General features: G+C 59.4%; 3 protein-coding genes across 3 annotated transcripts; all 3 read left to right on the top strand.

Moving 5' to 3' along the window:
• The first annotated feature begins 881 nt into the window (after window positions 1-881).
• Window positions 882-10,842, top strand: LOC126913765 (PHD finger protein 7-like). The gene is made up of 14 exons (XM_050716955.1): window positions 882-895; window positions 1,376-1,500; window positions 1,827-1,918; window positions 2,011-2,112; window positions 2,378-2,502; window positions 2,694-2,856; window positions 2,947-3,053; window positions 3,145-3,258; window positions 3,408-3,526; window positions 3,691-3,909; window positions 4,305-4,632; window positions 10,093-10,217; window positions 10,545-10,636; window positions 10,729-10,842. The coding sequence occupies exons 1-14, from the start codon at window positions 882-884 to the stop codon at window positions 10,840-10,842; spliced, it is 1,839 nt and encodes a 612-aa protein (XP_050572912.1).
• LOC126913764 (PHD finger protein 7-like) lies at window positions 8,524-19,275 on the top strand. Its single transcript, XM_050716954.1, is given in 10 exon segments — window positions 8,524-11,221; window positions 11,413-11,586; window positions 11,588-11,637; window positions 11,640-11,781; window positions 11,872-11,985; window positions 12,135-12,339; window positions 12,690-13,063; window positions 18,526-18,650; window positions 18,978-19,069; window positions 19,162-19,275. Coding segments are annotated over 10 exon segments (1,539 nt in total). The 5' UTR covers window positions 8,524-11,072.
• LOC126913763 (PHD finger protein 7-like) lies at window positions 18,236-20,798 on the top strand. Its single transcript, XM_050716953.1, is given in 6 exon segments — window positions 18,236-19,654; window positions 19,846-20,008; window positions 20,099-20,153; window positions 20,156-20,213; window positions 20,304-20,417; window positions 20,567-20,798. Coding segments are annotated over 6 exon segments (771 nt in total). The 5' UTR covers window positions 18,236-19,505.
• The last annotated feature ends 412 nt before the right edge of the window (window positions 20,799-21,210 follow it).

Below are 21,210 nucleotides of genomic sequence, written 5' to 3'. Positions count from 1 at the left end.
TCCACAGGCTGCAGCCTGCTTCAGTGTAGGTCCACCTGCTCCACCGTGGCCTCTTCCACGGGCTGCAGCGTGGAACCCTGCTCCACCGTGCTACTCCATGGGCTGCAGGGGGACAACCTGCTTCACCGTGGTCCTCGCCACAGGCCGCAGGGGAACTTCTGCTGTGGTGCCTGGAGCACCTCCTCCCACTCCTTCACTGACCTTGGGTCTGCAAGGCTGTTTCTCACTCCTCTCTCTCTCCCAGCTGCTGTTCCGCAGCAGTTTTCTCCCTTTCTTAAATATGCTCTCACAGAGATGCAAACAACACCGCTTATTGGCTTGGCTCTGGACAGCAGCAGGGCCCTTATCTAAAATGGGGCAGCTTCTGGATTCTTCGCACAGAAGCCACCCCTATGGGCCCCCGCTACCAAAACTTGCCAAGTAGGCCCACTACAATTTCTTCTCAGAAAGAATAGTCAGGAATTGGAACGGGTTGCCCAGGGAAGTAGTGGAGTCACCTGGGGGTGTTCAAGGAAAGGCTGTACGTGGTGCTTAGGGACATGCTTTAGTGGGTGACATTGGTAGTAGGGGGATAGTTGGACCAGATGATCTTGAGGGACTTTTCCACCCTTAATGATTCTACGATTCTGTGATTCTAATTAGGAGGCTTTGAACCCTGATGGTGAGAGTTGGAGAAAGGAGTCAGGGCTCAGACCGGACTGTCAACTGCAGTAAAGACTATTAAGACCGCTGGCTTTGTAACGTCTCTTGCTGATGTCTGGGGGAGAAAACGAGCTCTGGTCTCACCCTGCTCTCGAAAAACCGTGGAGGAGAAGGACGTGAGGAGGGAGCAAGCTGCGAGCCAAACGCCAGGTGTCCTGCGGCTGTCCCGGAGGGTGGCAATGCTGGCCCAAAGGTGCGGTGCAGGCGCCGCCACTCCAGGGCTGCAGCCCTGTCCGAGGGACATCTCCGCTCCTGCCTGTGGCACGGGGAGCGTTGCCAGCAGGCCGAGGGAAGCAATCCTTCCTCTCCACCGCGTGCCGCGGGACCCGGCGTTTGAGCCCGCGCCGGCTGCAAGAGCGGCCACCCTCTTGCTTGGGTGCCAAGGGCCCAGGCCCCAGCAGGGCACCTCCAGCCACCCCCGTGAGGCGGGGGCTCTGTCACAGTGGGTCCCTGCCCAAACGGGGGGCGTGCGGTGGTGATGTCACAATGGCCACTGTGACCCGCGGGGCGAGGAGCAGATAAAAGGCTGCTGGGCTCGGGCCGTGCCTCAGTGCGATTTGGTGAGTTGGGGAGAGAGCAGGGAGGAGGGGGCTGGCCGGGGCTGCCGAGGGAGGAGGGGTCCCACACCTCGGGCCCGTGCTACAGACTCACCCTCGTCCTGCTTCTCCCTCAGGGTCGGCAGAGGAGTGTGTGGAGGAGAAACCCCGGCACTGCTGGGGCAGCGACTCTCCAAGTGCTCGCTGTCGAAGTGCACCATGTCTGAAATGGAGCGGAAGGCTCCCGACTCGAGGGAACAAGGTGAGAGAAAAGCATCCCATCCCACAGGAGGGCGGGGAGGGGCTGGGGGGGGTGCCTGTGGCTGAGAGGGGAGGCAGGGGCAGGCAGGGGCTCCCCAACCACCCCGGGGCAGGGCCCCTCTGCTCCTTGGCAGGGGGGGCCCAGGTCGGGCTGTGGGTGCCTGCTGGGACCCTTGTGCCTGCTGTGCCCCCTTCCCTCCACAGCCTCTGGCCCTGCCCATCAGCCAGCGTGGCAGGGACAGAACAGGCCCTCGGGGACAGTCCCTCAGGGACACCTGGCCCCGCAAAGGTGCTCAATGGCTGTGCCGTTTGCTCTCTCCCCTCCAGCATGCATGCTGTGTGGCCGGGCAGATGCTGACCCAAATATCTGCGGGCCCATACGCGAAAGGAATGGGCTCTGTGCCCACGTTTTTTGTCTGGTGAGTTCCCCGTGGCTCCTGTCAGCATCCCACCAGGGACGGTCCCTTCCTCTACGACCCCTAATGAGATCCTGCTCTTTTCTCTTCTATAGTTTCTTGCGAATGGCCTTTATCGGCCTGGAAACCTACAGGAGGGAATTTTGGGATTTTTACTGGAGGATATACAGCACACAATCAAGCGGGCATCCCAGAAGGTGAGGACCTGATGGGAACAGGGAGGTTTGTGCCAGGAGATGCTCCCGCAAGCTTAGCCTGGACCCCAAGGAAGCAATCCCAGCCTTTCCAACCTGCTCCGGGACAAACTGCTGCTCTGGCAGACGAGCCTCGTCCGCCAGGCGGGTCTGCAGAGTGTGACCCAGCAGCGCCCGCACCCTGTGCCCTGCCCTGCCCAGGGGTGTGGGGCCAGCGGTGGCGGCGGCATCGAGCCTGCTGCTAATGGGGCTGCTGTGTTCTTTTCAGCAATGCTTCGTTTGTGGCGAGCGAGGGGCCACCATCACCTGCACGGAGACGGGCTGTGAACGCAGCTTCCATCTCCCCTGCGCCTCGGAGGGAGAATGTGTCACCCAGTTCTTTGGGCAGCACAGGTAAGGGCTGCCAGCACCAGCCAAGCAAGAGAGGACCCCACGGTGGTGCTTCCCAGCAGCCTGGCAGAGCCAGAGGCAGCGCCAGAGCCTGGATGGGCCTGGGGCTCCTTCACGTTCCTCTGCCCTCCTCGCCACAACCGCGGCAGGCCCAGCACTTCTCACCTCGCCCTTCCCTTCCCTCTCCCCCCCAGGTCCTTCTGCTGGGAGCACCGCCCTCAGCAGGCAGTGCAGGCAGCTCCAGAGCAGGACACCACCTGCATCATCTGCATGGACCCTGTGGGGGACAGCAAGTCCTACCACACCATGGTGTGCCCAGCCTGCAGTCACGCCTGGTTCCACCGGGGCTGCATCCAGGTAGGAGCCCTCCCCTCACCCTGCGGGCACGGCAGGTGCTCAGCAGCACCAGGGCCCGCTCACCTCTCACCGCATGTGTTTCTGCTGCAGGGACAAGCTGTGTGCGCAGGCATTCTCTGCTTCCAGTGCCCCATCTGCAGAAACAGGGGGGAGTTTTGTTCAGAAATGTTCGTCATGGGGATCCGAGTCCCATTCAGGTTGGTGTCCCTCTGCCCTGCTCTCTAGACACGAGGGCACAAGCGCTGTGTATGGCCAGGGACTGGACAATTTCCCTCCCTTCTCTCGCAGAAGACCAACCTGGGAGAACAACGACGCCTTTGCATCACTGCGAGAGAGGCACCAGCGCTGTGATGTCAGCGAATGCCTTTACCCACAAGGCAGGGAGCAGGCGGAGGGACAGGGGTGAGTTGCCTCAGCAGCCATCTGCGGCTCTGCACAGGTCCTCAGCCTCAGCACATGCTGGGGGAGCCAGGACAGAGCACAAGGGATGTGCCGGCCACTCCCTGGCTCAGACACTTTGTCCTCACACCCACAACCCTTTGCTTCCCCAGGCCCTGGCAGCTGCTCCTGTGCCGCTCCTGTGCTGCCGAAGGCACCCACCGGCGCTGCTCCAACTTGACCAACAGCGCAGGCACCTGGGAGTGCGACAGCTGCGCTGGCGTGGGCACCGGTAAGAGGCAAAGGCCTCATGCTGCTGGGCTGTGGCCAGGCAAGGCCTGGCTGCAGGGGCTCAGGGCAGCCTTGCCAGAGTCTCTCTGACCCTGGACGGATCAGAGCCTCTACTGCCGTGGGTCTGGAAGTCCATCCCACTCACCTTCCTGTCTCCCCTTACAGCCTCCAGTGCCAACCTGGGGCTCGCCGGCCCCAGCACCTCCAGTCCAGAGCCTCTGGGGCCCTCCCGTGGCTCCCCAGCACCTGAAAGCAGCAGCCTCAGCAGCGCCAGCAGCCAGGCAGCACCGGGGCCATCCCACAGTTCCCAGGTGACTGAGAGGAGGCGGCCAGGGACAGAACAGAGGACAATCTGCCAGCCTGTACATCAGGCCCAAGACACCTGTAACGATCCTGGAAGAAGCCGCTGCAGGAGCAGCCGTGCTGCAGAACCCAGCGCTGGGAGCAGCACCCCCAGCTTGGCCAGCCAGAGGGCACCAGGAACCTCCAGTCACTCCTTGGTGCCCGAAGGCACACACCCCGCCAGCCAGCGGGGGCGACCCCGGACGAGAAGCCGCTCACCGCTGGAACGTCCAGCCCCAGATCCCCAGAGCCGGCCCCGAAGACGCCGCAGGAGCAGCCGTGCACCACAAACTGGTGGTGCTGGGAGCAGCAGCAGCACCAGATCTGCCAGGCGGGCGGCATCGGGGTCCCCCAGTGGATCCCCGGGGCCTGAAGAGAGACAATGCTCCAGCCAGCAGGGGACGGCCCAGAGAAGCCGCTCCCCATTACAACACCAGGCCCCAAATACCCAGAGGCAGACCCGAAGACGGCATCGGAGCAGAGCTGCTACAACCCCCAGTGCTCAGAGCAGCAGCGACAGCAGCAGCAGCTCTGCCAGTGGAACAGCACCAGGAACCTCCAGTCGCTCCACGGTGCCCAAAGGCAGACACCCCGCCAGCCAGCGGGGGCGACCCCGGACGAGAAGCCGCTCACCGCTGGAACGTCCAGCCCCAGATCCCCAGAGCCGGCCCCGAAGACGCCGCAGGAGCAGCCGTGCACCACAAACTGGTGCTGGGAGCAGCAGCAGCACCAGATCTGCCAGGCGGGCGGCATCGGGGTCCCCCAGTGGGTCCCCGGGGCCTAAACGGAGACGATGCTCCAGCCAGCAGGGGACGGCCCAGAGAAGAAGCCGCTCCCCATTCCAACACCGGGCCCCAAATACCCAGAGGCAGACCCGAAGACGGTGTGGGAGCAGACGTGCTACAACCCCCAGTGCTCAGAGCAGCAGCAGCAGCAGCTCTGACAGCGAAACGGCATCGGGGTCCTCCAGCGATTCCCCGGTGCCTGAACGCAGCAGCCGCTCCAGCCACGCCGGGCCAGTCCGGATGCGAAGCCGCTCCCGGTTACAACATCGGGCCCCAAATCCCTACAGCCGGCCTGAACAACGCCACGGGAGCAGCCGTGCTCCAGCCCCACGTCCTGGCTCCAGTCCCCAGCCGCCATCACAATAAAGCTTGCTGCCAATCCCATCTGTGCTGAGAGATCACGCGCGCGCGTCAGCTTCAGCCTCACTCGCGCGACTAAGCCATGTCCCCCTGCTCCCCTGCCTCCCCCCCATTAGATAGCGGAGCTACGGAACCGCAGATCAGGTCTCCGCAGTCGCTTCATACAAAAGTACATCTCAATCACACGTCACACAAGTCTCACCCGACTGCCAAGGCAATACTTAGTATTTCTTACCTTGGCCTGTGCACAGAGCTACCGGGTCGATTCTCAAAACCGGAGTGCCTTTTTTTTTTCCCCCCTAATTCTTCACCAGTCCTGCCTTCTTAACCAGCCTTGCTTCCTTTGTCAGCTCTCTGCAGAACCACCGTCGCCAAGGCACAGGACCGCTGAAATCAGCAGGGCATGCCTTCCTGCTGCGGTGGTAGTGGGACTCCCCAGAAGGTGACTGGCTCCCGGACGAGCCCCCACTTTGTGAGAAACGCTCTGCAGCCAATAACATAGGCTCAGGCGAGGATCTCAGTGAAGTAGCTTTTTTATTCACGATTGCAATGGCAGGCGTCTTGCAAGCAGGAGCGTGCCTATTAGTTCCATAGCACAATTTATATAGTTTCTCTCTCGACGACCGGGACCCTCCCCTGTTTCCCCATTGAATGGGAAGTTCAGGTTCACAACCTATCCGACGCTTCACAGATAATGCACGGCTTTCAATTACCAGCCTCTTATTTTTCAAGTTTCTCCTGAGTTTTACGCTGTGAGGTGGCAATATTTTTTACCTTATCAGACTTGATGTGACACCGTGATTTATGCCTAATTGCATTAAAGAGAACGGTTGTAGTCTGCATTTCACAAGGTTGTCTGGTAAGCTTTTATCACTGCAACCGTATCTCAATATCACATTCCTTCCTCCTAAGCAATGTAAAATCTCATTCAAAACCACAAAAACAGGCCTTCTTACGCTTTTTAGGCTCCAAAGCCTTCTTTTCAGGCTCCAGAACATCCACTTGGCATCCCAAGTCTTCTTCTGATCACTGTGGTTTTACTCGGGTGGGCAGCCGAGCTCCACCACAACCGCTCTCTCACTTCCCCCCCCCCCCCAAAGAGGAAGGGCGAGAAAATACAACACAAAGAGCTCGAGGTTTGAGATGAGAATGATTTAATTAAAGGGAAAGGGAAAGGGGAGAAAAAAGAAATAAAAGAAACAATAAGGCCGCACGGAAGCACGTAGAGAAAGAAAAAAAAGTTATTCTCTACTTCCCATCAACGAGCGACGTTTGGCCACATCCTGGGAAGCAGGGCCTCAAAACGCGTAGCGGTTGTTCAGGAGGACAGACCCCTCCCCCACGAGAGCCCCCCTTTTTATTGCTGAGTGACATCAGGTGTTATGGAATATCCCTTTGGTTGGTTTAGGTCAGCTGCCCTGGCGATGTCCCCTCCCCATCACTTGCCCACCCCCAGCCTGCTGGCTCTTGGGGGCTTGGAGGGAGTCCCGATGCTGTGCCAGCACTACGCAGCAACAGACACAACACTGGAGTGATACCAGTGCTGTTCCAGCTACGACTGCAGAGCACAGCACTGTGTGGGCTGCTGCAGGGAAAGGTGACTCCATCCTAGACAGACCCAACACAATCACCTAAACCCTCAGTTTGCAGGCCCAGGGGCTCCTTTGTAGGGACCAAGCCCTTTGGTTCAGGGCCCTGAGACTGCTCTCTGCAGACAAAGCTGGATTCTTATTGCATACACCCTCACTTTTATGGCCCAGGCTGTCATTTTCAGGGCACGATGCCTTATCTTTAGGGCCCCCAGTTGCACTGTGAGGTGCAGAGCTGCCTTTTAGGGTACAAAGCCTTATTTGTGAGGAAATACCCCGCTTCTTCAGGTCCCAAATCCTCACGCTAGGAGACAAGGCCTCAATTTGAGGGCCCAGAGCCTCCTTTAAGGGTCCAAACACCCATTTGGAGGGACCAAAGCATCATTGTAGGGTCCAGTCCGTGAGCCAGAGACTCCAAAGGCCCAGGGTCCAGGTCTAAAGCCTCACCTTGACGACCAAGCCTCCCCACGCTCCCGCTCCGTCCCCATTTTAAGTCTTCAAAGCCGCATTAGTAAGCCCCCGTGTTTCCTCTCTAGGCTCCGAAGCCTTCTTTTAAGGCTCCAGAACCTCCTCTTGGCATCCCAAGTCGTCTTCTGATCGCCTAAACCCTCAGTTTGCAGGCCCAGGGGCTCCTTTGTAGGGACCAAGCCCTTTGGTTCAGGGCCCTGAGACTGCTCTCTGGAGATAAAGCTGGCTTCTCATTACTTACACCCTCGCTTTTATGGCCCAGGCTGTCATTTTCAGGGCACAATGCCTTATCTTTAGGGCCCCTTAGTTGCACTGTAAGGTGCAGACCTGCATTTTTAGGGTACAAAGCCTTCTTTGTGAGGAAATACCCCGCTTCTTCAGGTCCCAAATCCTCACGCTAGGAGACAAGGCCTCAATTTGAGGGCCCAGAGCCTCCTTTAAGGGTCCAAACACCCATTTGGAGGGACCAGAGCGTCATTGTAGGGTCCAGGCTGCAAGCCAGAGACTCCAAAGGCCCAGGGTTCAGGTCTAAAGCCTCACCTTGACGACCAGGCCTCCCCACGCTCCCCCGTGACTGCTCTCTGGACACAAAGCTGGCTTCTTATTGCTTACACCCTCACTTTTATGGCCCAGGCTGTCATTTTCAGGGCACAATGCCTTATCTTTAGGGCCCCCAGTTGCACTGTAAGGTGCAGACCTGCATTTTTAGGGTGCAAAGCCTTATTTGTGAGGAAAGCTCCCTCCCTCCCCATTTTAAGTACTATAAATATGAGGGGTTAGAGGGGGGTTGGGTGAAGGGAAGGGTTGTGTTGTCATGGTGGCTTGGGGGCTTACCATACCCACCCCAGCTGATGTTTGCTCTTTTGTCAGCTTTAATCCAGAAGCGGGATCTTAACACGGAAAACACAGGGGAGACTTTACTGCTCTCCACATCTACCTTAAAGGAAGTTGTGGGGAGCTAGGGGTCGGCCTCGTCTCACAGACAACTAGTGACAGGACTAGAAAGTATGGCCTCAAGTTGTGCCAGAGGTTTAGTCTGGAAATTAGTGGTGGTTTTCTCGGGTGGGCAGCCAAGTTCCACCGCAGCCTCTCTCTCACTCCCCCTCCTGAATGGGAAAGGGGGAGAAAATACGATGCAAAGGGCTCAAGGGTTGAGATAAGAATGGGGACATCACTCAACAATTATTGTGACAGGCAAAACAGACTCAGAGCAGGGAGACATTAAGAATTATTGCCTATTACTAACAAGCTAGAGAAGTGAGAAACAAAAGAAAGAAACCCAAAACACCTTGCCCCCATCCACCCTCCTCTACCTCTTTAACCAAGTGGTGCAGGGGAATGGGGGAATGGCGGTTCTGGTCAGTCTATAGCACTTCGTCTCTGCCGTTCCTTCTCGGTCACTCTCTTCCCCTGCTCCAACGTGGGATGCGGTCGTTCCCAAAGTGGTCCTGCGTGGGCTTCCCACAGGCAGCAGCTCTTCAAGAACTGCTCCAGATACGGGTCCGTACCACGGGGTCCATCCGTCAGGAGCACACTGCTCCAACCTGGGTCCCCCACGGGCGGCAGCTCCTGCCAGGTCACCTGCTCCTGCGTGGGCTCCTCTCCACGGGCTGCAGCTCCGGCCCGGAATCTGCTCTGGCGGGGATCCTCCACAGGCTGCAGCCTGCTTCAGTGTAGGTCCACCTGCTCCACCGTGGCCTCTTCCACGGGCTGCAGCGTGGAACCCTGCTCCACCGTGCTACTCCATGGGCTGCAGGGGGACAACCTGCTTCACCGTGGTCCTCGCCACAGGCCGCAGGGGAACTTCTGCTGTGGTGCCTGGAGCACCTCCTCCCACTCCTTCACTGACCTTGGGTCTGCAAGGCTGTTTCTCACTCCTCTCTCTCTCCCAGCTGCTGTTCCGCAGCAGCTTTTTCCCTTTCTTAAATATGCTCTCACAGAGACGCAAACAACACCGCTTATTGGCTTGGCTCTGGACAGCAGCAGGGCCCTTATCTAAAATGGGGCAGCTTCTGGATTCTTCGCACAGAAGCCACCCCTATGGGCCCCCGCTACCAAAACTTGCCAAGTAGGCCCACTACAATTTCTTCTCAGAAAGAATAGTCAGGAATTGGAACGGGTTGCCCAGGGAAGTAGTGGAGTCACCTGGGGGTGTTCAAGGAAAGGCTGTACGTGGTGCTTAGGGACATGCTTTAGTGGGTGACATTGGTAGTAGGGGGATAGTTGGACCAGATGATCTTGAGGGACTTTTCCACCCTTAATGATTCTACGATTCTGTGATTCTAATTAGGAGGCTTTGAACCCTGATGGTGAGAGTTGGAGAAAGGAGTCAGGGCTCAGACCGGACTGTCAACTGCAGTAAAGACTATTAAGACCGCTGGCTTTGTAACGTCTCTTGCTGATGTCTGGGGGAGAAAACGAGCTCTGGTCTCACCCTGCTCTCGAGAAACCGTGGAGGAGAAGGACGTGAGGAGGGAGCAAGCTGCGAGCCAAACGCCAGGTGTCCTGCGGCTGTCCCGGAGGGTGGCAATGCTGGCCCAAAGGTGCGGTGCAGGCGCCGCCACTCCAGGGCTGCAGCCCTGTCCGAGGGACATCTCCGCTCCTGCCTGTGGCACGGGGAGCGTTGCCAGCAGGCCGAGGGAAGCAATCCTTCCTCTCCACCGCGTGCCGCGGGACCCGGCGTTTGAGCCCACGCCGGCTGCAAGAGCGGCCACCCTCTTGCTTGGGTGCCAAGGGCCCAGGCCCCAGCGGGGCACCTCCAGCCACCCCCGTGAGGCGGGGGCTCTGTCACAGTGGGTCCCTGCCCAAACGGGGGGCGTGCGGTGGTGATGTCACAATGGCCACTGTGACCCGCGGGGCGAGGAGCAGATAAAAGGCTGCTGGGCTCGGGCCGTGCCTCAGTGCGATTTGGTGAGTTGGGGAGAGAGCAGGGAGGAGGGGGCTGGCCGGGGCTGCCGAGGGAGGAGGGGTCCCACACCTCGGGCCCGTGCTACAGACTCACCCTCGTCCTGCTTCTCCCTCAGGGTCGGCAGAGGAGCGTGTGGAGGAGAAACCCCGGCACTGCTGGGGCAGCGACTCTCCAAGTGCTCGCTGTCGAAGTGCACCATGTCTGCAATGAAGCGGAAGGCTCCCGACTCGAGGGAACAAGGTGAGAGAAAAGCATCCCATCCCACAGGAGGGCGGGGAGGGGCTGGGGGGGGTGCCTGTGGCTGAGAGGGGAGGCAGGGGCAGGCAGGGGCTCCCCAACCACCCCGGGGCAGGGCCCCTCTGCTCCTTGGCAGGGGGGGCCCAGGTCGGGCTGTGGGTGCCTGCTGGGACCCTTGTGCCTGCTGTGCCCCCTTCCCCTCCACAGCCTCTGGCCCTGCCCATCAGCCAGCGTGGCAGGGACAGAACAGGCCCTCGGGGACAGTCCCTCAGGGACACCTGGCCCCGCAAAGGCGCTCAATGGCTGTGCCGTTTGCTCTCTCCCCTCCAGCATGCATGCTGTGTGGCCGGGCAGATGCTGACCCAAACATCTGCGGCCCCAAACACAAAAGGAATGGGCTCTGTGCCCACGCGTTTTGCCTGGTGAGTTCTCCGTGGCTCCTGTCAGCATCCCACCAGGGACGGTCCCTTCCTCTACGACCCCTAATGAGATCCTGCTCTTTTCTCTTCTACAGTATTTTGTGGATAGCCTTTCACGGCGTGGAAGCATGCGCAAACACATAGAGGGGTACCGTCCTGACGACATCCGATGCGCGATCAAGCGGGCATCCCAGAAGGTGAGGACCTGATGGGGAACAGGGAGGTTTGTGCCAGGAGATGCTCCCGCAAGCTTAGCCTGGACCCCAAGGAAGCAATCCCAGCCTTTCCAACCTGCTCCGGGACAAACTGCTGCTCTGGCAGACGAGCCTCGTCCGCCAGGCGGGTCTGCAGAGTGTGACCCAGCAGCGCCCGCACCCTGTGCCCTGCCCTGCCCAGGGGTGTGGGGCCAGCGGTGGCGGCGGCATCGAGCCTGCTGCTAATGGGGCTGCTGTGTTCTTTTCAGCAATGCTTCGTTTGTGGCGAGCGAGGGGCCACCATCACCTGCACGGAGACGGGCTGTGAACGCAGCTTCCATCTCCCCTGCGCCTCGGAGGGAGAATGTGTCACCCAGTTCTTTGGGCGGTACAGGTAAGGGCTGCCAGCACCAGCCAAGCAAGAGAGGACCCCACGGTGGTGCTTCCCAGCAGCCTGGCAGAGCCAGAGGCAGCGCCAGAGCCTGGATGGGCCTGGGGCTCCTTCACGTTCCTCTGCCCTCCTCGCCACAACCGCGGCAGGCCCAGCACTTCTCACCTCGCCCTTCCCTTCCCTCTCCCCCCCAGGTCCTTCTGCTGGGAGCACCGCCCTCAGCAGGCAGTGCAGGCAGCTCCAGAGCAGGACACCACCTGCACCATCTGCATGGACCCTGTGGGGGACAGCAAGTCCTACCACACCATGGTGTGCCCAGCCTGCAGTCACGCCTGGTTCCACCGGGGCTGCATCCAGGTAGGAGCCCTCCCCTCACCCTGCGGGCACGGCAGGTGCTCAGCAGCACCAGGGCCCGCTCACCTCTCACCGCATGTGTTTCTGCTGCAGGAACTGGCCATACACACAGACAATCACCGCATCAAGTGCCCCGTCTGCAGAAACAGGGGGGAGTTTCGTTCAGAAATGTCCATCATGGGGATCCGAGGGATCCGAGTCCCAGTCAGGTTGGTGTCCCTCTGCCCTGCTCTCTAGACACGAGGGCACAAGCGCTGCGCATGGCCAGGGACTGGACAATTTCGTCCCTTCTCTTGCAGAGGACCAGCCTGGGAGAACAACAACGCCTCTGCATCGCTGCAAGAGAGGTGCCGGCGCTGTACTGCCAGGGAATGCCTTTACCCACAAGGCAGGGAGCAGGCGGAGGGACAGGGGTGAGTTGCCTCAGCAGCCATCTGCGGCTCTGCACAGGTCCTCAGCCTCAGCACATGCTGGGGGAGCCAGGACAGAGCACAAGGGGTGTGCCGGCCACTCCCTGGCTCAGGCACTTTGTCCTCACAGCCACAACTCTTTGCTTCCCCAGGCCCTGGCAGCTGCTCCTGTGCCGCTCCTGCGCTGCCGAAGGCACCCACCGGCGCTGCTCCAACTTGACCAACAGCGCAGGCACCTGGGAGTGCGACAGCTGCGCTGGCGTGGGCACCAGCAGCCAGGCAGCACTGTGGCCATTACAAGGGATCCTGGTGACTGACAGTAGAAGACGGGAGAGAGACCGGACGACGATCCGCCATGTACTTTGGGCACCAGGCACCTTTAACCAGCCCCGAAGACGCCATGACACCAGTGCTGAGAGAAGCACTCACAGCCCTAACACTGAAACAACACCAGGAACCTCCAATCGCCCCATGGTGCCCGAAGACAGACACCCCGCCAGCCAGCGGGGGCGACCCCGGACGAGAAGCCGCTCACCGCTGGAACGTCCAGCCCCAGATCCCCAGAGCCGGCCCCGAAGACGCCTCAGGAGCAGCCATGCACCACAAACTGGTGGTGCTGGGAGCAGCAGCAGCACCAGATCTGCCAGGCGGGCGGCATCAGGGTCCCCCAGTGGATCCCCGGGGCCTGAAGAGAGACAATGCTCCAGCCAGCAGGGGACGGCCCAGAGAAGCCGCTCCCCATTACAACACCAGGCCCCAAATACCCAGAGGCAGACCCGAAGACGGCATCGGAGCAGAGCTGCTACAACCCCCAGTGCTCAGAGCAGCAGCGACAGCAGCAGCAGCTCTGCCAGTGGAACAGCACCAGGAACCTCCAGTCGCTCCACGGTGCCCGAAGGCAGACACCCCGCCAGCCAGCGGGGGCGACCCCGGACGAGAAGCCGCTCACCGCTGGAACGTCCAGCCCCAGATCCCCAGAGCCGGCCCCGAAGACGCCGCAGGAGCAGCCGTGCACCACAAACTGGTGCTGGGAGCAGCAGCAGCACCAGATCTGCCAGGCGGGCGGCATCGGGGTCCCCCAGTGGGTCCCCGGGGCCTAAACGGAGATGATGCTCCAGCCAGCAGGGGACGGCCCACAGAAGAAGCCGCTCCCCATTCCAACACCAGGCCCCAAATACCCAGAGGCAGACCCGAAGACGGCGTGGGAGCAGACGTGCTACAACCCCCAGTGCTCAGAGCAGCAGCAGCAGCAGCTCTGACAGCGAAACGGCATCGGGGTCCTCCAGCGATTCCCCGGTGCCTGAACGCAGCAGCCGCTCCAGCCACGCCGGGCCAGTCCGGATGCGAAGCCGCTCCCGGTTACAACATCGGGCCCCAAATCCCTACAGCCGGCCTGAACAACGCCACGGGAGCAGCCGTGCTCCAGCCCCACGTCCTGGCTCCAGTCCCCAGCCGCCATCACAATAAAGCTTGCTGCCAATCCCATCTGTGCTGAGAGATCACGCGCGCGCGTCAGCTTCAGCCTCACTCGCGCGACTAAGCCATGTCCCCCTGCTCCCCTGCCTCCCCCCCATTAGATAGCGGAGCTACGGAACCGCAGATCAGGTCTCCGCAGTCGCTTCATACAAAAGTACATCTCAATCACATGTCACACAAGTCTCACCCGACTGCCAAGGCAATACTTAGTATTTCTTACCTTGGCCTGTGCACAGAGCTACCGGGTCGATTCTCAAAACCGGAGTGCCTTTTTTTTTTCCCCCCTAATTCTTCACCAGTCCTGCCTTCTTAACCAGCCTTGCTTCCTTCGTCAGCTCTCTGCAGAACCACCGTCGCCAAGGCACAGGACCGCTGAAATCAGCAGGGCATGCCTTCCTGCTGCGGTGGTAGTGGGACTCCCCAGAAGGTGACTGGCTCCCGGACGAGCCCCCACTTTGTGAGAAACGCTCTGCAGCCAATAACATAGGCTCAGGCGAGGATCTCAGTGAAGTAGCTTTTTTATTCACGATTGCAATGGCAGGCGTCTTGCAAGCAGGAGCGTGCCTATTAGTTCCATAGCACAATTTATATAGTTTCTCTCTCGACGACCGGGACCCTCCCCTGTTTCCCCATTGAATGGGAAGTCCAGGTTCACAACCTATCCGACGCTTCACAGATAATGCACGGCTTTCAATTACCAGCCTCTTATTTTTCAAGTTTCTCCTGAGTTTTACGCTGTGAGGTGGCAATATTTTTTACCTTATCAGACTTGATGTGACACCGTGATTTATGCCTAATTGCATTAAAGAGAACGGTTGTAGTCTGCATTTCACAAGGTTGTCTGGTAAGCTTTTATCACTGCAACCGTATCTCAATATCACATTCCTTCCTCCTAAGCAATGTAAAATCTCATTCAAAACCACAAAAACAGGCCTTCTTACGCTTTTTAGGCTCCAAAGCCTTCTTTTCAGGCTCCAGAACACCCACTTGGCATCCCAAGTCTTCTTCTGATCACTGTGGTTTTACTCGGGTGGGCAGCCGAGCTCCACCACAACCGCTCTCTCACTTCCCCCCCCCCCCCCAAAGAGGAAGGGCGAGAAAATACAACACAAAGAGCTCGAGGTTTGAGATGAGAATGATTTAATTAAAGGGAAAGGGAAAGGGGAGAAAAAAGAAATAAAAGAAACAATAAGGCCGCACGGAAGCACGTAGAGAAAGAAAAAAAAGTTATTCTCTACTTCCCATCAACAAGCTATGTTTGGCCACATCCTGGGAAGCAGGGCCTCAAAACGCGTAGCGGTTGTTCAGGAGGACAGACCCCTCCCCCACAAGAGCCCCCCTTTTTATTGCTGAGTGACATCAGGTGTTATGGAATATCCCTTTGGTTGGTTTAGGTCAGCTGCCCTGGCGATGTCCCCTCCCCATCACTTGCCCACCCCCAGTCTGCTGGCTCTTGGGGGCTTGGAGGGAGTCCCGATGCTGTGCCAGCACTACGCAGCAACAGACACAACACTGGAGTGATACCAGTGCTGTTCCAGCTACGACTGCAGAGCACAGCACTGTGTGGGCTGCTGCAGGGAAAGGTGACTCCATCCTAGACAGACCCAACACAATCACCTAAACCCTCAGTTTGCAGGCCCAGGGGCTCCTTTGTAGGGACCAAGCCCTTTGGTTCAGGGCCCTGAGACTGCTCTCTGCAGACAAAGCTGGATTCTTATTGCATACACCCTCACTTTTATGGCCCAGGCTGTCATTTTCAGGGCACGATGCCTTATCTTTAGGGCCCCCAGTTGCACTGTGAGGTGCAGAGCTGCCTTTTAGGGTACAAAGCCTTATTTGTGAGGAAATACCCCGCTTCTTCAGGTCCCAAATCCTCACGCTAGGAGACAAGGCCTCAATTTGAGGGCCCAGAGCCTCCTTTAAGGGTCCAAACACCCATTTGGAGGGACCAAAGCATCATTGTAGGGTCCAGTCCGTGAGCCAGAGACTCCAAAGGCCCAGGGTCCAGGTCTAAAGCCTCACCTTGACGACCAAGCCTCCCCACGCTCCCGCTCCGTCCCCATTTTAAGTCTTCAAAGCCGCATTAGTAAGCCCCCGTGTTTCCTCTCTAGGCTCCGAAGCCTTCTTTTAAGGCTCCAGAACCTCCTCTTGGCATCCCAAGTCGTCTTCTGATCGCCTAAACCCTCAGTTTGCAGGCCCAGGGGCTCCTTTGTAGGGACCAAGCCCTTTGGTTCAGGGCCCTGAGACTGCTCTCTGGAGATAAAGCTGGCTTCTCATTACTTACACCCTCGCTTTTATGGCCCAGGCTGTCATTTTCAGGGCACAATGCCTTATCTTTAGGGCCCCTTAGTTGCACTGTAAGGTGCAGACCTGCATTTTTAGGGTACAAAGCCTTCTTTGTGAGGAAATACCCCGCTTCTTCAGGTCCCAAATCCTCACGCTAGGAGACAAGGCCTCAATTTGAGGGCCCAGAGCCTCCTTTAAGGGTCCAAACACCCATTTGGAGGGACCAGAGCGTCATTGTAGGGTCCAGGCTGCAAGCCAGAGACTCCAAAGGCCCAGGGTTCAGGTCTAAAGCCTCACCTTGACGACCAGGCCTCCCCACGCTCCCCCGTGACTGCTCTCTGGACACAAAGCTGGCTTCTTATTGCTTACACCCTCACTTTTATGGCCCAGGCTGTCATTTTCAGGGCACAATGCCTTATCTTTAGGGCCCCCAGTTGCACTGTAAGGTGCAGACCTGCATTTTTAGGGTGCAAAGCCTTATTTGTGAGGAAAGCTCCCTCCCTCCCCATTTTAAGTACTATAAATATGAGGGGTTAGAGGGGGGTTGGGTGAAGGGAAGGGTTGTGTTGTCATGGTGGCTTGGGGGCTTACCATACCCACCCCAGCTGATGTTTGCTCTTTTGTCAGCTTTAATCCAGAAGCGGGATCTTAACACGGAAAACACAGGGGAGACTTTACTGCTCTCCACATCTACCTTAAAGGAAGTTGTGGGGAGCTAGGGGTCGGCCTCGTCTCACAGACAACTAGTGACAGGACTAGAAAGTATGGCCTCAAGTTGTGCCAGAGGTTTAGTTTGGAAATTAGTGGTGGTTTTCTCGGGTGGGCAGCCAAGTTCCACCGCAGCCTCTCTCTCACTCCCCCTCCTGAATGGGAAAGGGGGAGAAAATACGATGCAAAGGGCTCAAGGGTTGAGATAAGAATGGGGACATCACTCAACAATTATTGTGACAGGCAAAACAGACTCAGAGCAGGGAGACATTAAGAATTATTGCCTATTACTAACAAGCTAGAGAAGTGAGAAACAAAAGAAAGAAACCCAAAACACCTTGCCCCCATCCACCCTCCTCTACCTCTTTAACCAAGTGGTGCAGGGGAATGGGGGAATGGCGGTTCTGGTCAGTCTATAGCACTTCGTCTCTGCCGTTCCTTCTCGGTCACTCTCTTCCCCTGCTCCAACGTGGGATGCGGTCGTTCCCAAAGTGATCCTGCGTGGGCTTCCCACAGGCAGCAGCTCTTCAAGAACTGCTCCAGATACGGGTCCGTACCACGGGGTCCATCCGTCAGGAGCACACTGCTCCAACCTGGGTCCCCCACGGGCGGCAGCTCCTGCCAGGTCACCTGCTCCTGCGTGGGCTCCTCTCCACGGGCTGCAGCTCCGGCCCGGAATCTGCTCTGGCGGGGATCCTCCACAGGCTGCAGCCTGCTTCAGTGTAGGTCCACCTGCTCCACCGTGGCCTCTTCCACGGGCTGCAGCGTGGAACCCTGCTCCACCGTGCTACTCCATGGGCTGCAGGGGGGACAACCTGCTTCACCGTGGTCCTCGCCACAGGCCGCAGGGGAACTTCTGCTGTGGTGCCTGGAGCACCTCCTCCCACTCCTTCACTGACCTTGGGTCTGCAAGGCTGTTTCTCACTCCTCTCTCTCTCCCAGCTGCTGTTCCGCAGCAGCTTTTTCCCTTTCTTAAATATGCTCTCACAGAGACGCAAACAACACCGCTTATTGGCTTGGCTCTGGACAGCAGCAGGGCCCTTATCTAAAATGGGGCAGCTTCTGGATTCTTCGCACAGAAGCCACCCCTATGGGCCCCCGCTACCAAAACTTGCCAAGTAGGCCCACTACAATTTCTTCTCAGAAAGAATAGTCAGGAATTGGAACGGGTTGCCCAGGGAAGTAGTGGAGTCACCTGGGGGTGTTCAAGGAAAGGCTGTACGTGGTGCTTAGGGACATGCTTTAGTGGGTGACATTGGTAGTAGGGGGATAGTTGGACCAGATGATCTTGAGGGACTTTTCCACCCTTAATGATTCTACGATTCTGTGATTCTAATTAGGAGGCTTTGAACCCTGATGGTGAGAGTTGGAGAAAGGAGTCAGGGCTCAGACCGGACTGTCAACTGCAGTAAAGACTATTAAGACCGCTGGCTTTGTAACGTCTCTTGCTGATGTCTGGGGGAGAAAACGAGCTCTGGTCTCACCCTGCTCTCGAGAAACCGTGGAGGAGAAGGACGTGAGGAGGGAGCAAGCTGCGAGCCAAACGCCAGGTGTCCTGCGGCTGTCCCGGAGGGTGGCAATGCTGGCCCAAAGGTGCGGTGCAGGCGCCGCCACTCCAGGGCTGCAGCCCTGTCCGAGGGACATCTCCGCTCCTGCCTGTGGCACGGGGAGCGTTGCCAGCAGGCCGAGGGAAGCAATCCTTCCTCTCCACCGCGTGCCGCGGGACCCGGCGTTTGAGCCCGCGCCGGCTGCAAGAGCGGCCACCCTCTTGCTTGGGTGCCAAGGGCCCAGGCCCCAGCGGGGCACCTCCAGCCACCCCCGTGAGGCGGGGGCTCTGTCACAGTGGGTCCCTGCCCAAACGGGGGGCGTGCGGTGGTGATGTCACAATGGCCACTGTGACCCGCGGGGCGAGGAGCAGATAAAAGGCTGCTGGGCTCGGGCCGTGCCTCAGTGCGATTTGGTGAGTTGGGGAGAGAGCAGGGAGGAGGGGGCTGGCCGGGGCTGCCGAGGGAGGAGGGGTCCCACACCTCGGGCCCGTGCTACAGACTCACCCTCGTCCTGCTTCTCCCTCAGGGTCGGCAGAGGAGCGTGTGGAGGAGAAACCCCGGCACTGCTGGGGCAGCGACTCTCCAAGTGCTCGCTGTCGAAGTGCACCATGTCTGCAATGAAGCGGAAGGCTCCCGACTCGAGGGAACAAGGTGAGAGAAAAGCATCCCATCCCACAGGAGGGCGGGGAGGGGCTGGGGGGGGTGCCTGTGGCTGAGAGGGGAGGCAGGGGCAGGCAGGGGCTCCCCAACCACCCCGGGGCAGGGCCCCTCTGCTCCTTGGCAGGGGGGGCCCAGGTCGGGCTGTGGGTGCCTGCTGGGACCCTTGTGCCTGCTGTGCCCCCTTCCCCTCCACAGCCTCTGGCCCTGCCCATCAGCCAGCGTGGCAGGGACAGAACAGGCCCTCGGGGACAGTCCCTCAGGGACACCTGGCCCCGCAAAGGCGCTCAATGGCTGTGCCGTTTGCTCTCTCCCCTCCAGCATGCATGCTGTGTGGCCGGGCAGATGCTGACCCAAACATCTGCGGCCCCAAACACAAAAGGAATGGGCTCTGTGCCCACGCGTTTTGCCTGGTGAGTTCTCCGTGGCTCCTGTCAGCATCCCACCAGGGACGGTCCCTTCCTCTACGACCCCTAATGAGATCCTGCTCTTTTCTCTTCTACAGTATTTTGTGGATAGCCTTTCACGGCGTGGAAGCATGCGCAAACACATAGAGGGGTACCGTCCTGACGACATCCGATGCGCGATCAAGCGGGCATCCCAGAAGGTGAGGACCTGATGGGGAACAGGGAGGTTTGTGCCAGGAGATGCTCCCGCAAGCTTAGCCTGGACCCCAAGGAAGCAATCCCAGCCTTTCCAACCTGCTCCGGGACAAACTGCTGCTCTGGCAGACGAGCCTCGTCCGCCAGGCGGGTCTGCAGAGTGTGACCCAGCAGCGCCCGCACCCTGTGCCCTGCCCTGCCCAGGGGTGTGGGGCCAGCGGTGGCGGCGGCATCGAGCCTGCTGCTAATGGGGCTGCTGTGTTCTTTTCAGCAATGCTTCGTTTGTGGCGAGCGAGGGGCCACCATCACCTGCACGGAGACGGGCTGTGAACGCAGCTTCCATCTCCCCTGCGCCTCGGAGGGAGAATGTGTCACCCAGTTCTTTGGGCGGTACAGGTAAGGGCTGCCAGCACCAGCCAAGCAAGAGAGGACCCCACGGTGGTGCTTCCCAGCAGCCTGGCAGAGCCAGAGGCAGCGCCAGAGCCTGGATGGGCCTGGGGCTCCTTCACGTTCCTCTGCCCTCCTCGCCACAACCGCGGCAGGCCCAGCACTTCTCACCTCGCCCTTCCCTTCCCTCTCCCCCCCAGGTCCTTCTGCTGGGAGCACCGCCCTCAGCAGGCAGTGCAGGCAGCTCCAGAGCAGGACACCACCTGCACCATCTGCATGGACCCTGTGGGGGACAGCAAGTCCTACCACACCATGGTGTGCCCAGCCTGCAGTCACGCCTGGTTCCACCGGGGCTGCATCCAGGTAGGAGCCCTCCCCTCACCCTGCGGGCACGGCAGGTGCTCAGCAGCACCAGGGCCCGCTCACCTCTCACCGCATGTGTTTCTGCTGCAGGAACTGGCCATACACACAGACAATCACCGCATCAAGTGCCCCGTCTGCAGAAACAGGGGGAGTTTCGTTCAGAAATGTCCATCATGGGGATCCGAGGGATCCGAGTCCCAGTCAGGTTGGTGTCCCTCTGCCCTGCTCTCTAGACACGAGGGCACAAGCGCTGCGCATGGCCAGGGACTGGACAATTTCGTCCCTTCTCTTGCAGAGGACCAGCCTGGGAGAACAACAACGCCTCTGCATCGCTGCAAGAGAGGTGCCGGCGCTGTACTGCCAGGGAATGCCTTTACCCACAAGGCAGGGAGCAGGCGGAGGGACAGGGGTGAGTTGCCTCAGCAGCCATCTGCGGCTCTGCACAGGTCCTCAGCCTCAGCACATGCTGGGGGAGCCAGGACAGAGCACAAGGGGTGTGCCGGCCACTCCCTGGCTCAGACACTTTGTCCTCACAGCCACAACTCTTTGCTTCCCCAGGCCCTGGCAGCTGCTCCTGTGCCGCTCCTGCGCTGCCGAAGGCACCCACCGGCGCTGCTCCAACTTGACCAACAGCGCAGGCACCTGGGAGTGCGACAGCTGCGCTGGCGTGGGCACCAGCAGCCAGGCAGCACTGTGGCCATTACAAGGGATCCTGGTGACTGACAGTAGAAGACGGGAGAGAGGACCGGACGACGATCCGCCATGTACTTTGGGCACCAGGCACCTTTAACCAGCCCCGAAGACGCCATGACACCAGTGCTGAGAGAAGCACTCACAGCCCTAACACTGAAACAACACCAGGAACCTCCAATCGCCCCATGGTGCCCGAAGACAGACACCCCGCCAGCCAGCGGGGGCGACCCCGGACGAGAAGCCGCTCACCGCTGGAACGTCCAGCCCCAGATCCCCAGAGCCGGCCCCGAAGACGCCTCAGGAGCAGCCATGCACCACAAACTGGTGGTGCTGGGAGCAGCAGCAGCACCAGATCTGCCAGGCGGGCGGCATCAGGGTCCCCCAGTGGATCCCCGGGGCCTGAAGAGAGACAATGCTCCAGCCAGCAGGGGACGGCCCAGAGAAGCCGCTCCCCATTACAACACCAGGCCCCAAATACCCAGAGGCAGACCCGAAGACGGCATCGGAGC

This window comes from Cygnus atratus, unplaced genomic scaffold, assembly GCF_013377495.2.
Source record: "Cygnus atratus isolate AKBS03 ecotype Queensland, Australia unplaced genomic scaffold, CAtr_DNAZoo_HiC_assembly HiC_scaffold_57, whole genome shotgun sequence".
Lineage (NCBI taxonomy): Eukaryota > Metazoa > Chordata > Aves > Anseriformes > Anatidae > Cygnus > Cygnus atratus.
This window is presented reverse-complemented; position numbering and strand designations above follow the sequence as displayed.

Bases quoted from the DNA above. Each gene is read 5' to 3' on its own strand.
- LOC126913765 (XM_050716955.1), top strand. The intron at 3,259-3,407 runs GTGAGTTGCCTC...TTGCTTCCCCAG, and splicing joins GAGCAGGCGGAGGGACAGGG to GCCCTGGCAGCTGCTCCTGT. The intron at 3,910-4,304 runs GTAACGATCCTG...TTACAACACCAG, and splicing joins ACATCAGGCCCAAGACACCT to GCCCCAAATACCCAGAGGCA.